At 44.9% G+C, this 14,656-nt stretch overlaps 1 protein-coding gene across 1 annotated transcript; it reads left to right on the forward strand.

Moving 5' to 3' along the window:
• Positions 1 to 2,351: 2,351 nt before the first annotated feature.
• On the forward strand, positions 2,352 to 14,294 carry LOC113166921 (PDZ domain-containing protein 4). The gene is made up of 9 exons (XM_026367160.1): positions 2,352 to 2,411; positions 3,940 to 3,948; positions 8,419 to 8,463; positions 8,960 to 9,270; positions 9,402 to 9,489; positions 9,582 to 9,680; positions 9,766 to 9,828; positions 10,281 to 10,382; positions 12,095 to 14,294. The coding sequence occupies exons 1-9, from the start codon at positions 2,352 to 2,354 to the stop codon at positions 14,123 to 14,125; spliced, it is 2,808 nt and encodes a 935-aa protein (XP_026222945.1). The 3' UTR covers positions 14,126 to 14,294.
• The last annotated feature ends 362 nt before the right edge of the window (positions 14,295 to 14,656 follow it).

Here is a 14,656-nt window from a genome sequence, read left to right on the forward strand (position 1 = left end):
GAATACTGACCATGGTTTTTAATTCTTCTCTTAAGCATCCTTAAGGTATCCTGTGGATATTTCAGATAGAATGACCAGAGGACAAGAGGAGGACTCAAATGAATTTACTGACTGCCATTCTTGATTTTTCATTTTACCCTCTGCAGCCTGAAGATGGACTAACTTTCACAGGTCCATGAGAGGACATCATTTTATACTCAGCGCTTCAGTAGAGGCATTTTTTATCATTCCATACTTCATTTCAAAAGCAAGGCGAGTGGGAGATCATCATAGAAACTCTTCTGCAATAATCATGTAGGACTGACACTAATGTAGAGAAAGGTGTGTGGTGATGGACAGGAGATGGAGAAGGGAAGACCGGATGAAAGCTGGAGCACACCTGCCTGCTGAGCATGTCTAGCACCTCACTGTGGCTTGATTAGTGCCCCCTCCCAAGAGTTCACCTACCAGGTCTGTTCATGAAGACGTGATGAGCCTGGGTGCGAGTATATGACTGTGTGTGTGCATGGGGCTTGTGTCAGAAGAAAGAGTTTTGGATTACACTGCCTCTGGAAAGGATACATGTGTAGTGGAGCCTTGAATGAGGATTAGCAGCTTAAACACCTTGTCGCTGGCAGCACACAGGGCGATGGACCTCTCAAGCTACATGTGACCTCCCTGACAGTCGCTGGCTGAAGGATGAAAGATAAAGATTTGACCAACGTAATGAGGAGAAGGCAAAGATGGAGACGTGACAGGAGTAGGGAAAGTTGTATTGAGGTTTTGTCTCCCTTCTAATTCAGGTTATCCTTGAGGATTGCTGACTGAGGCTAATTAAGAGCAAATGGGTGCTCCCTATGAATAGCCCGAGAGTGTGTATAATAGCTGAAGGATAATTAAAACATTAAAAGTGTGTGTGTTTTAGAGTGAGTATATATTTTGCCACTTTGCCAGCAAGCACAAAATCCAGTTGATCCATAAATTGGTTTGATGATGGCTTTTCTACATCACCAGAAGACAGCCTTGTCTGATCTCTACTCAAGAGGTTACTAATTTAGTCATAAGCCTTTATTCTGTCTCCTTGAGCAGCTGGTCAGAGTGCTGAGCATGCTACATCTTAGAGGATCAATGTTGTAATACTAACAGTACATCAGTAAAATACACTGCATACCTGCTGCAGTCTACAGTAGCAACCGCTGTAAGTTACACTGTCAGCATATGTTATTTACCTGCTCTGTCTTATTTGGAGAGGCTGCATGAAAAATCCCTTCTCCATTGATGACAGTTCTGCTGACAGTTACAGGAGATTTGGCAGGTTGTGTGTGTAGTAAGACTCGCAGTTGTAAGAGGCACATGCTGTTGGCTGTCTTGATGCGTGTGAAGGTGTGTGTGATTTTTGGGCTTGTGTGCTTGGAACACAGCTTATCTTAGCTGCACAGCAAGGGCTAAAAGACCACGGGTAATGGTGAAATGGTCAGCGGCGTGCACCACCCGACCTGTCGCACTTCTCCACTTGACGAGGTTCAATAGAGGTAAATTAGAGAATGCCTTCAACAATGCACAAATCCTGAAGTGGAGAACCAAAGGAAGTGGAGAGACATCTGACAGCGCTCTGGGGAGAAGAAGTTATCTTAGCAGACACACGCAGCAATCCTTCACTGATCCTGGAATGCAGATTGTAGCAGGTGGGAAAGGCGGTGTGGGAGTTGAAGGAAGAAAAACAGCATTGAGGCATGTTCTTTGATAGCTGCGTTGTTGGTCTCGAACTTGTTCAAAGAGCATTGCTGAAAGCGTGCTGTTTGGAGGTTTAGCAGCGTGGAGGAGTTCAGCAAAAGTTGCCGCTGGGAAAACTCGCTCCATCGCAACATTAAAGAACAAAACAATGCAGCTGAATAAGTATTGATTTGTCTGAAACGACAGCCTATTTAATGACACTGGCACAAACCAGCAGGACTTTTACAACACATTTTCTGTCCAAGCAACAGTCCAATGAAAAGACTGAAGTGAAGCTGGACGATCTCCAAAAAGCACACAAACTTGAATGAGCAAGTGTTTGCCTGCGATGGAGACAGAAACAAAAAGTGGGCCTGCAGCTCTGAATCCATCTCCACTTTTAAATTTACTCTGGATTATAACTCTTGAATTGTGAGCACGAAGAGGACGCGACACAGCCAATTAAAGTGTGCATCCATCTCTGGCAGGGATGTGCCGTGTGTTACTCTGAGGAGGAGAAAGACTACTGTAATATACCACAAGGCTGCGAATGAGGGTGGGGCTCTCCCACTGCCACAGACAAAGACTTTGATACAGAGAGTCCTGGTGTTAGAACTGGTGTGGACTTGAGACCAGGTTTTGCACCCTGCACAGTCACAATGGGGTGCAACATGTGTGTGGTTCAAAAGCCTGAGGAACAATACAGGGTGATGTTCCAGGTGAGCACCGTCTCTTGCCATCTCTCTCTCTCTCTCTCTCTCACTCTGTCTGTCTGAGGTGTTTTCATTTCTTTCAAGCAAAACCATTCATTCGTGTGCCTTCATTAACGTCTTGAATGACAATCCAAACAGCCCAAATTTAAATGTCATGGCTTCTATCTTCAGAACAGGCGCTAGTGATGATGACACACAAATTATTCACATATTAAATCCGTGTTTTCTCTTCACAAATTTTGAATCCAAAATAAATTTAGCAAATGTCGACTAGAATTATTGGGACTGATGGAAATGTCAGCGATCAATCAAATCATCACGTAATTCATAATTGATAAAGCACAACAGCATCCCAAGTAAGTCATGCAATTAAAAACTGTTAAAACATGTAGTTAAAAAGTTAATAATATTATATTGAGCAATTAGATAGGAAACAAACTAGTGAATGCACTGAACCTGGCAGGTGGTTTCCGATCATGTGACACGTCTCACCTCTCACTTTTTTCTGTTTCATACAGATTTTGCGAGAGTAGTCTAGTGGCTCTTGAGCAAGGCCGTAAATTGCTATGATAAAATAGTCATTCAGACATGATGATACCTATAATTATGAAAATGATACTTCATGGTAATTATAAAGATTATGATCAGAGAGAGCAGAGAGATATGCTGCCAGGGAGAAAGTAGAGTGGTGCAGAGCCACGGAGGCAGCAGGACGGATGGGTTGTTAAAGCTGGGCTAAAGTGTTATGGGAGACGGGGGTTGCCACGGTTACAGCCTCAGCACCACCTGCCAACTGGGACCGCAGACTGTATGCGAGCAAGCCTCATCTGGCTGTGCAGTGCCTAAGGAAGCTCCTGCTCAGCGACTCAATGATACATGCGGTGACGGAAATAAGTCCCATGCTTACTAAGCATGAAAAATGCTCAGCACTCATGGGTATGCAGCGCAACACTTTTAGTATCTGTGGCACCACAAGCCTCAGCTGGATCTCTGTTGCATGTTGGAGTCAAGGTCTGGGCCAGTTAACTGGGACTGCAGCTGGTGCCAGAGGCATTGCCAAGAGAGAGAGCATGCAGAGAGACTGGGGCCAAATGGGGCTGCAGTAATGAGTTGTGTTAGGGAGGAAAGATGGGTCAGACTGTTTTTCTTTTTTTTTTTTTCATTCGTTTCTTTTTTCTGCTGTTTGCCATCAGATGTCAGAAGTAATTGATTTGAATGCTTCATGGAGCAGGGGTGAATGGAAAGGCTTGAGTGACTCCACAAATCCCGGGGGTGGAACGCAAGGAAAATGAGCAGTGAGGAGGTGTGCAAAGTGTGGGATGTGAACAGAAAACCAGATCACGTCTGGTACATTCCATAATCAGTGACCTTATTTAACAGGGGTCAGCTGTAATGACACTGACCTCATGCAGGTCAACATTTTTGCAAGTGGAAATCAAATGTTTCCACTGATCTGGTATATGTGAGGTCAACTGTACCCAAATGTTGGGTCCCTCTGTGCCTTTCATTTCTGAAAGACTTTCATCCTTGTCAGACAGGGCACGTGCGTGCGGTTTCGAGACGGGTGTGGCGATAAATGGAGTGAGGAGTGGCAGACATTAGGTGTGTTGTATGACTTGGAGCATGCAGATGAACTGTCATGTTGTAACCAAAGCCAGCTGAGTGAATGGCAGTTGTGTAGGTACATATATGGCAGGTAGAGTGAAGTGGTGAAGGAGCTGAAGTCTGCATATACTGTGGTGTGGCAAGCTTGAAATAAGACTGCTGGCTGTAGGAGCAGAGGAGCATGAGACAGAGAGAACGAACACAGATGGAGTACTGAATCAGTGCCAGAGCCTTTGGCTTTGAGCGGATGACTAGTGCAATGAGAATACAGTGAATGAAATAAAAAGCATTAGCCAATGTCCATTAAACCACAAATAAAACATGTATAAATCAAACTATCTGAAATACTAAAAGCGGCGGAGAGGTGATCACAGACTGTTTGCTGTTTTGCCCATAAAATTCAATCTGTTATCACCTGCAATGATACAAACACAGCAATTGTTGCTGTGCAGATGGCTGGTTAAGATCGTGCCAAGACCGTGCCAAGCAAATGATGACGGTATACTGTGTCCAATCATAAAAATTCGTTATAAAAGGGAGAACATAATTACATTTCCCCTCACATTTCATGGCTCTTCACACCAACTATTCTTCTTTTTTAGAGCTTTGCAGCTTTGAGCCGTTTTCCTTAATTAACCTGTAAAATTACTCTTTCAAATTAGACGCAGTCTACTGAGCAACTGTCTGCGTCTTTGGACAATGAATACACCATTAAACGGCTTACAGCTACATCAGGCTGGAAAACCAGATTGTTAAATTTGACTTTGAATCAAAATGCTTGCTTCTTTTGCCGAAGGAGTAAAACTCATGTATTATACATGGAGCCTCTGCTTCACATACGCTGCACACTGGTGCTTGGTACACACCCACTGGTGTGTCTGGTGTTTGGTATTTCTGATGCATTTTCCCTCCTATAGCCGGGGGTAAAAAGGAATATTGTTGTTTAGTTGTTAAATAAAGGACTTAGCTGTAGACCCACATGCACATCATTAACTATTCTGAGAAGCATATTATGAAGAACGTTTTTAGGATTACCTGACCCATACATGCACACACACACACTCACACATACGGTAAACCTCTGGCCCCATGAGCCCTTCAGCCACTCCCTTCTTTTTCTCTCTCCCGTCACTGGAAAGCAAGAGGCTGTTTCTATGGCAACGATCATCATTAAACAAACCTAATGTGGTTTTATTCACAGTGACATGAAGGACTATGCTGACAGTCACAAGAGGCACACAGATGAGAATCAATATGAACCAATGACCTGCTGATTTTATCTAGAATGTACATGAATGACACATTTCCACAGGTTAAAATAAATTGTTGTCTATTTAATTTGTTTCTCTGATGTTTTATGTTTCACCTAAATAAAAAAAAAAATCAGCAGTTAATTCTGGTTAATTAGATCTTAATTTTGGCTTGTCAGCGTTTTCATATGAAGAGCCTGGTGTGCGTAACGCGTGCGGTATGTGCCAGTGTCTGCTGGGGTTCCTGATTTTTCTTGCTTTCAGTCTTCTCAGGCGTGTGAGTGACACGCTGACGAGACAAAAAGATGCTGATGGAGAGGATAACAGTCCCATCTCTCATTCCATCACACAGGACTGACAGAAAGAGGGCGGAGGGGATTATTGTAAGGTCATATAGTCTCTGACATGTTGCCGTTTCCCTTTGAGGACCAGTGAAGTGTTGTGTATTTCAGTTGTTATAACCTTTCACACGATCTCTCTCTAACTTACTGTCCTCCCACCACCATAACTTACCCTGACAGAATAGATGTAGTGTGATGAGTGTATTGACAAATTGTGAATATCTACATTTTTCATATTCCCACTGAGGCTCGTTAGCTTCATCTCCATCATTTCAAGGGATGTCTGAGCAGCCTATTAAATCAATATTTTCCTCTGTGATCTGTTTTTAACAGGTCTGCAAATCTGTGGTTGCCTATATAAACTAAACCCATGATATCAAACAACAGGAGTTGTAGCTGGAGTAACTCTGTCTCGGGATTAATTGATTTTCTGATGAGGTGACGACCCCAGCCTTCAAAGAGTGGGAGATGAGAAAAATCACTTACTGAACAAATGGAATTCAATATGCTGAGGAGGACAGGTATCAGTCCTGCAGGAGCTCCGGTACGAACACTGTGGAAGCCCCTATAAATGCAAGCTTAATAAAAAATACAGTCTCTGATGCCGGGAGGGAAATGAAGTCACACTTCAGACCGTCACTGGGAATGTTTGTGCGTTATTCCCCACAGTGGAGATGTAGGATTATGTGTGTTACTGTGGAGTTTGCCGTCACCCCTCCCCCTCTTCTTTTTTCATCCAGCCTGTTGTGCAGCACATAATTTGCTCTTTAAAGGGCTTTCAGATAAAACTAATTATGCATCAACCACTTAGTAATTCCCCATGAGCTTCCATTGTGTGTGTGTGTGTGTTTACATGCTACCACCGAACCCAGAGCCACACTTATTTGCTATTTACATTCACCCAGCAGTTCCTTGAAAGCTTGTTTTCTACAATCCTCCTGCATCACCCCGTCCTCACCTCCCTCTTCTCTCCCCACGCGCTCCTTCTCTCCTCCTTTACGTTCTCTCACAGCACTTTGAACTTTCCGTATCTCTTTCATCTCTACCCACATCATCCCCATCCCCACCCTGAGCTCCACAGCCACTGCCTATCTCACCACCGCCCATCCCCTGCTGTGAATTTGGAGGCTTCACTATTTTGTCTGAGTTTTCTATTCCATTTTCTAACACAAATATGCGGTGTGGATGGAGTCTGGGGATGGGTGTGCACCCATGGTTCCATTATTTGCATAGTTTGACTAGATTATGAGGAACAGCTGTATGTAATGACCTACTAACCCAGAGATGATAGAGAACAGCACACTGTAAGAGTGTAATAGATTCTACATCAAGTCTGGGCTGAAAACCTGTCCAACACACAACAACCATTACCCTGCATGAAGTCATCTTCAAAGCAATCTCAGCACCTCTCATTGATAATGAATGAGAAACCCCCCCTCGCTCCTCTCTCTCAGCATTCAAACCTGTCACTCATGACCATGGAGCTGCTTCCTAATAGCCTCTCCCTGATGTTGGAGAGCAATGCCATGGTCATGAGTGCAGAGTGCTGAAATAACAGATACCTCCCGTTGTTTGGAGGGAGAAAGAGCAGGGGGTGAAATGCGATGCAAAAAACGCACGTAGCTAAAGGATGTTCAGGTGCACAAATGCAAACTACAGCTTGTTTGTTTCCAACTGAAGAGGCTCATTAAGAGAGACACAGCAAGATTTATGAAGAAGCATTAGCGAGAGGAAAGACAAATACACACAAATAGATGGAGAGGATGACATAGATGGAAACGGAGGAGTGCGAGTGTTTATCTCCGGGGAAGGGACAGAGCACAGAGAACTGCTGAGGCAGCACGAGGAAAGAAAACCAGTGACTGGAGAGAGAAGAAGCAGGCGTGGACACGGGTAGAGAGGGGATATGAGAACAGAAATGGAAAGACACAATGGCAGAGGAGGAAAGATAGACCAGAGGGTCGGTAGTAGCAGTGGTGGCGTAATTGCATCAGAGAGGGAGAGAGAACCAAATCAAGAAAGGGAGGGGGGCAGGTGCTGAATGTGGCAAGAAAGTTTTTGTGCTTGGCTGCACAGAGGAACATTGATTTGACATGCAATTACTGGAAGGGGACGAGAGAAGAGAGAGGCAGTGGGAGAGTGTATCGCAGTGGTAAAGATGTGGGGAGACGCAGACAGCCAAGGTCAGCGACTGTGTGCAACACGAATGAGCCTCTACAGAGGCTGTCTGGCTCAGTAACCGCCTGCAACTCTCCTTGGCACCAGAACACCATCGTGTCACATGAAGTGTAATCAAGAGAAATGAATTTGTCTTCGTGTGCTTGTTTGAAAATGGGAAACGCTGCCAATTTAAAGCGAGTAGCATTTTATTAAATTATGAACAAGAGTCTGCAGCCACGATTGCAGCTCTGTGCAGCTGTGGATACAGCTGTGAGCTAAATGCTAACATCACTAGGCTCAATAAGCTCATTTTTAACATGTAGAGCGTTCACTATGTCCTAATGTTTATGAAAAAACATTAGTTAATTAGACTAGGAGTATTTAAGTGCCCTTAAAATCCACAGATAAGAAAAAACTGAACGTGATTTTTCCAACACAAATTAAATTACAATAATTTTCCCTGAAGCCACTGCATTACAAAGAAGTCAACGGGTTTGTGCAGAATTGAAATAAATACTTTTCAAGTATTTTGAAGAAGACTATTCATTTAAATACGTGACCTATACCCTAATGGAACAAACCTTCTTACAGCCTACACTTTTCCAGTCATGCACATGCACTAACTCAGCCGTGTTCCTGCTTTCTTTCTCTCCACAGAAGCGTCGCATGCTGTGCTCTTTCAATGCTGACGGTCGATTAAAGGTCTCAGTATACAGCTTTCCGCTCTGCCTACTGTGATGTGGTGTAGAAACCTGTTAGATATAAACATTTTTCTTTTATGGTTTCTGTCTTCCAGTAGAAACACTTTCAGTCGTGTGACAGTATGAAAATGTAAACGTCTGCTGAAATCTGTTTTTCCTAGACTAACATGACCTCAGCCCCTCTTTGTTTTAGGTTTGTGTAGCTGTAGCTGTAGTCCCCTCCCTCCTGTGTCCTGTTAGCTGTCAACTAACTTTGTCTCCTGATGTGGGTCTGCCTGTCCTCCTGTCTTTCTCTCTTCATGTTTGTCATGTCATAAAACACAGCTGCTGACCATATTCCAGACCTTTGCCTCTGTGGTCTCTCCTGTGTTATTCATGTGGTTATTTTTTATTTTTTTACACTATTTTGTTCTCTGCACTTTTCTTTTTTTCTTTTTCATCTTCCTCTTCTTCTCCTCTTCCTCCACCATTTGAGCTTGACTATCTGTGTTTTCTAGGTAAATGGGAAGGAGCTTTCCCACCTTTCTGGGGATCCCACCCTAGACATACGGGACCCCCTGCTGTCCAACATACTGAGGCGAGGGGCCCGCAGACGAGCAGGACTAGCGGGAGCTCCAGCAGGGCTAGGGCCCGTGACCATGGGGGTGGCCGACTGTGTAGACAGCTGCACCCAAACAGACATCAGCTTCCAGCATATGTTGACCCTGGGAAAGAGCAGCCAGCATCCCTGTGGAGCTCCACCCCCACCCGACCCTCCGCCGTCCCCTCCACTGCCACCGTTACTGGAGCCATATCTATTCAATGAACTGTGAGTGGGAGTAGAGAGCAGGACCAGAACACCTCTCTGCTGTCTTGATCCTAGTCTATGCCAGTCTGTAACACTTTTCTAGTTTTCTAGCGTTCCTAATTACTGAAATATTCTATCCTCAATATTCTCAGCTTTGTCGAGCCTGTCTATTATGACCCCACCGACTACTTCGACATCACCCAGCATGAAGTGGACAGGCAGGATGAGCTGGAATATGAGGTGAGATCCCATTAGCTACTCAGATTCTGGTACAGACTGATGCCCTACAGTTCTCAGCGTGATGCCCCCTGACTTTTCTCTAACTGCACCAGGAGGTGGAGTTGTACAAGTCTCGTCAGCAGGACAAACTCGGGTTAACAGTGTGCTACAGAACTGATGATGAGGAGGACCTGGGAATATATGTTGGAGAGGTAAAGATAGTGTTCTAAATAAAATGTTCCCATTTTTTTTTTCCTTATTTCTTTATACCCCTGAATAAATCCTACTTTTTTCCAGGTGAACCCAAACAGTATTGCTGCAATAGATGGCCGCATCCGCAAGGGAGACAGAATACTAAAGGTAGAGGTTTCCTTAACTGTATATTAAAAGTAGCTATTATGATGCCACTACATCAATGACAGCAATATTATCCATATTACTGGTTTGCAATCTTCTCTTCACGACAACATGTAACCCAACAAAACTGTTTTTACAGCTATTTTCCAACTTTTTCCAGTTATATAATACATGAAACTGAAGTCTTAGATAACGCCTGCTCCACAATAGAGTTCGAGTCACGTAGCCATCAATACAACCTTTTAAAGGAAATTAGAAGTAGTGTAGCATTTATTCTAAAATCTTTCATAAGAGGTTGAAAATCATTACCCATGTTGTTAATCTAAGTTTTTTTTTTGTGTGTTCTAAAGAAAACCATTTCCTGCCTTCAGTGATTTGGGCGAATCTAGCCTCAATGTAAAAGGAATTACATTATCTGACATTAGCTCAATTTTCTTCTCCTTTTTCTCTGTCAGATAAATGGAGTGGACATCCAGGACAGAGAGGAGGCAGTAGCTATTCTCACAAGAGAAGACAGCACTAATGTCTCCCTGCTCCTTGCACGACCCGAAATAGAGGTGAGAAAATTGGATATGCAGTCTTCAGGGAGCATGCTGAATACTGACCTAAAAAATGCATTTTCCTCCCTTTATCTCCCTCTTAGTGTAGCAAGGAATCAGTTTACATTGAACAATAGTATTAACACTGCATATTGATATTTAGTCATGAGGTCAAAAGAAAGAAAAGTCACTTATCAGAAACGATATGCATCAAACTGGGGAACCAAGAAAGAGCACAGCTCTCTGCTTTGTCCTATCCTGCAAGCTGACTTGTGGAGGCGGAAAAGCAAAGAGGTGCAAAAACACGATGAGAACACAGATAGCGTGAAGAGAGAGGCTAAGACAAATAGTGCTTGTACTCGCAGTGCTAATGTGGCATTGCTTTGTTTCCCTGAAGGTCACTCCTCCAGCAGATATGAGGGGAGATATAATACACCCCTCAATAACACACTGAAACCGAATGACTTATAAACACACATCTTGACACACGTCGGCCCAACCAAATAGATTTACATTGCAGACTGCTGTAGAAGTGACCCGGAGACAGACACCGCGTCTGTGTGGGTGCGAAAACCTGCATATGATGGCTGCTTTTGTACAAAAGGAGCTTGAGGGCAGATTTAAAAGACACTCATTAAAATGGTCTAAGTAAAAGACATGCACAAGCTATGCTCTGTTTAAGCATGTCCTTGTATTTAGAGAGGTGAGCACGAGCACTACCTGTGAGGAGCTGACAAGATTTATAGTGCTACGGCTGCCAGGTCCCGCATTAAGATTCAAGTGAGAGAGGGGAGGACGATGAATCATCAGAAGGAAATGCACACGAAGAGATTAAAGCTTGATGGGTTGTCTTATGGGAGAAAGAGAGAGAAGTGGGGGAGCTATCAAAGAATAAGAATGAAGAGGAAGATAATCAATACTCTATCTTGCAATCTGCACGCAATTCAAATTCAAATTAAACCAATTAGCCGAGACAAAGTGTGCTCTGTGGAGTGAATTGTTTACCAATTTAAGCACAAGTATCTGTATTATATTTGATCAGTGTTTTGAGAGGATGTCAATCTAAACGGCAAAGTAAACAACAGCTCCCTGTGAAATATCAAGTGCTCTTCGTGTCTAAGTCTTGTATCACTCTGGATGAGTTTTCATCCTCTAATACCTAAAACTATAGCACTGATCTCCTTAGATAGACAGTGCCTGTTACATCAGAACTGATATTTTATCTTTGTGACATTTACTTCGCTGGGGAACTTAAAGCTACTGCAGTATCAAAATGTGGTTAAAGCCTCACGCTGCTCTGACTCCATCTAGTGACAGAAAAGAGCACCACTCTTTATGACCTGTGCTGAAATGTGCTGCAGAGATCATTCACACTGTTAGAATCACTACTTTTACACTCAGTGGTTTAAAGGACATGGTTTGATGTGATGGTCACTCACACAAGGTTAGTGATGAACCCACAGAGATTAAGCATCCAATTTAACAGTTGGGGGTGTTTTAGTGTCTTTCAGCTCATTGTTTATTGTTTTCTGGCTAGAGACTTTACTACTTCTGTTTACTCCAACTGCTTTCATCAGCATTATTTCCAGACAAAGCAGTCAGACATTTTATTGGCAAAAACAAACAAAACTAAATTTTGGGCCCCTGGTCACTCACACATATAAAACACTCCCCGACTTTCATTGTGGTTTTTTGTCTCTTAAACATTGAACTTGACCTTTACGTTTCAGAACGACAACCAGCTGGACCCAGACGAGCTTGATCTGGAGCCACTAGACAATGCCGTCCATCTGTCCAGCAGCCACAGAGTGAGGAGCAACACTTTTGTCCTGGGTGCTGCACCAGGCAGTGTTGCTGATGGAGGTGTGCTATGTGCCTACGGTCGCTCAGCCAACAGGGATTCGCCTGATTTGCTCCAGACGGTGTTGAGCAACAGCCAGGAGCTTGACAGTGGAGTGGGTCGTACAGATGAAAGCACGAGGTATGAAGAGTCGTCGGAGCATGACCTTCTGGGAGACGACCACACTAGTGCCTCCAATACAAATGCCACAAACACACCCGGCAGCATGCGCAAATTTTTGTCTAGTCGAGGGGACACTCCACCTTTACTGCACTCCCAGGACCTCCAGTTTAGTACTGACTCCCTCTTAGGGCTGGACTGTCTTAACGGAGTGGGGCTGGAACAGATGGAGCGACTAGAGAGGGCATACATGGGAGATCCCGTGAGGATGATGATGCCTGGCTTGACTGAGGAAGAGTGTGAGAGGTACAAGGAGCTCCTGGAAATCAAGTGTTACTACGAGAAGAACGCTGTGTTGCTATTGGGTGGCCAGGAGCTGGCACAAGGAGAAGGAGGTGTCTCACTGGATGTGAACAGGAATGAGAGCCTGACGCAGCATGAGATGGCCCTTCTGGAAGAGGAACTGCGCCACTTGGAGTTCAAGTGTCGTAACATCCTGAGGGCGCAGAAGATGCAGCAGCTGAGGGAACGTTGTCTGAAGGCTTGGCCTCTAGACGACAAGAATGGAGCAAGTGCAGGGGCCGGACGATTAGACATGAGTGGTACTTTGGTCAGCGAGGAGTCCTGTCACCACGCTCTGTCAGATATCAATGAGCTCCCAGAGAGGGAGCGCTCAGATAAGGACAGTACCAGTGCCTACAACACTGGAGGGGAGAGCTGCAGGAGCACCCCTTTGGTAACTGAACAGTACCCTTCACCCTCTACACAGAGTCTGGAGGGAGGAGAGTCTCTTCTTTCAGCAGGTGTGCAGGTTCCAACTCCCACTCGACAAAGAGAGAGAGGCCCCAGGGTTGGAAGAGGGGACGGGGTACAAGCAAACGTAAGCCAACCCTACTCTCCGCAAACTCACAGGAGAGGAGCTGAGGCGAAGACATCCAGCCCTGGAACTAAAGTTAGGTCTCTGTCTCGGGATGGAGGAACCAGGAGAGGTTCCGATGGAGGGATGCGCCGCAACGCCAAAGCTAACGGGACAGCAGAGAGGGCTGGGGGACACAGTGCTGAAAACAGCCCCTACCTGTCCCGTCGCCAAACTGAAACAAAGCCTCCTCAACGCTACCTGAGCTGCATGCAGCTGAGATCTCCGTCCACCTGTGAGCGGCTTGGAGGACTGAGAGAGACTGCCAGAGAGGGCAACATGGAGAACGGGGGCGACGCCAGCCCAATGAGCTTGGGTAGCACATGTAAAGATGTTCCTCAAGCCCCAGGCGCTGTACCCTTACCCTTTTCCCCTCCAATGCTGCCTACCTCACCTCGTATGGAGTGGAAGGTGAAGATCCGCAGTGATGGCTCGCGATATGTAGCCAAACGGCCTGTGAGGGATCGCCTCCTGAAGGCGCGCGCCATGAAGATCAGGGAGGAGCGAAGTGGGATGACGACAGATGATGATGCCGTGAGTGAAATGAAGATGGGCCGCTACTGGAGCAAAGAGGAGCGCAAGCAGCAGCTGCTGAAGGCCCGAGAACAGCGGCGGCGCAGGGAGTACATGATGCAGAGCCGTCTGGACTGTCTAAGAGAGCGGGAGAGGGAGCAGGGCAGCAGCAGCGGTGGAGGACAACAGGCGATGGCACAGCAGCAGGAACCCACCTCCATCCTGGAACTGTGCCACCGCAGGAGCATGAAGAAGCGTAGTCGCAGAATCCTTGACAACTGGATCACTATACAGGAGCTACTTGCTCATGGTACCAGGTCTGCTGATGGGAAGAAAGTCTATAACCCTCTGTTGTCTGTTACCACAGTCTAAGGGAGGCAGAGTGGTAGGGAGGAATAAGAAAGAGCCAAAGTGTGTCGATATGGCCTTTAAGATGAACTCGAGCTGCTTCAGTGGCACAAATATTCTGTCCATGATGGTTTTATAAAGTAGAATTCATGGAGAAGAGCTTAAAATGATCTTAAAGCTTAAACTGAAGCTCAAGAACGCCAGGGTCTGTGTCCACTAATCACAAATCTCACAAAAATACACAGTATATTTTAAATGCAATCTATTCCTCTTCAGTGGTGTCGGGTTCAATTGATCAAAGAAAACACATTTTCCTTTTCCCTTCCCTCATAAAATGTGAATGTGTATTTAATCGTCCAAACAATGTGATTAGAAATCTAGAAGTCACAGTCAATGCACAAGGTGAAATAGAAGAGTGCAGGATGAAAAGGTGGACAGATATCAGGTGGAAATGTTTGAGACAGTATCAAATTCAGGGGGGGAGTCTGGCACAAAAAAAACCCACTGCCATTTATGATCTGTCTCATTACATAAAGAGGAGATGCTGTGAGAGAT

This window comes from Anabas testudineus, chromosome 7 (genome assembly GCF_900324465.2).
Source record: "Anabas testudineus chromosome 7, fAnaTes1.2, whole genome shotgun sequence".
In the NCBI taxonomy this organism is placed as follows: Eukaryota; Metazoa; Chordata; class Actinopteri; order Anabantiformes; family Anabantidae; genus Anabas; species Anabas testudineus.

Bases quoted from the DNA above. Each gene is read 5' to 3' on its own strand.
- LOC113166921 (XM_026367160.1), top strand. From the start codon at position 2,352: ATGGGGTGCAACATGTGTGTGGTTCAAAAGCCTGAGGAACAATACAGG. The intron at 9,681-9,765 runs GTAAAGATAGTG...ACTTTTTTCCAG, and splicing joins TGGGAATATATGTTGGAGAG to GTGAACCCAAACAGTATTGC. The intron at 10,383-12,094 runs GTGAGAAAATTG...TTTACGTTTCAG, and splicing joins TTGCACGACCCGAAATAGAG to AACGACAACCAGCTGGACCC.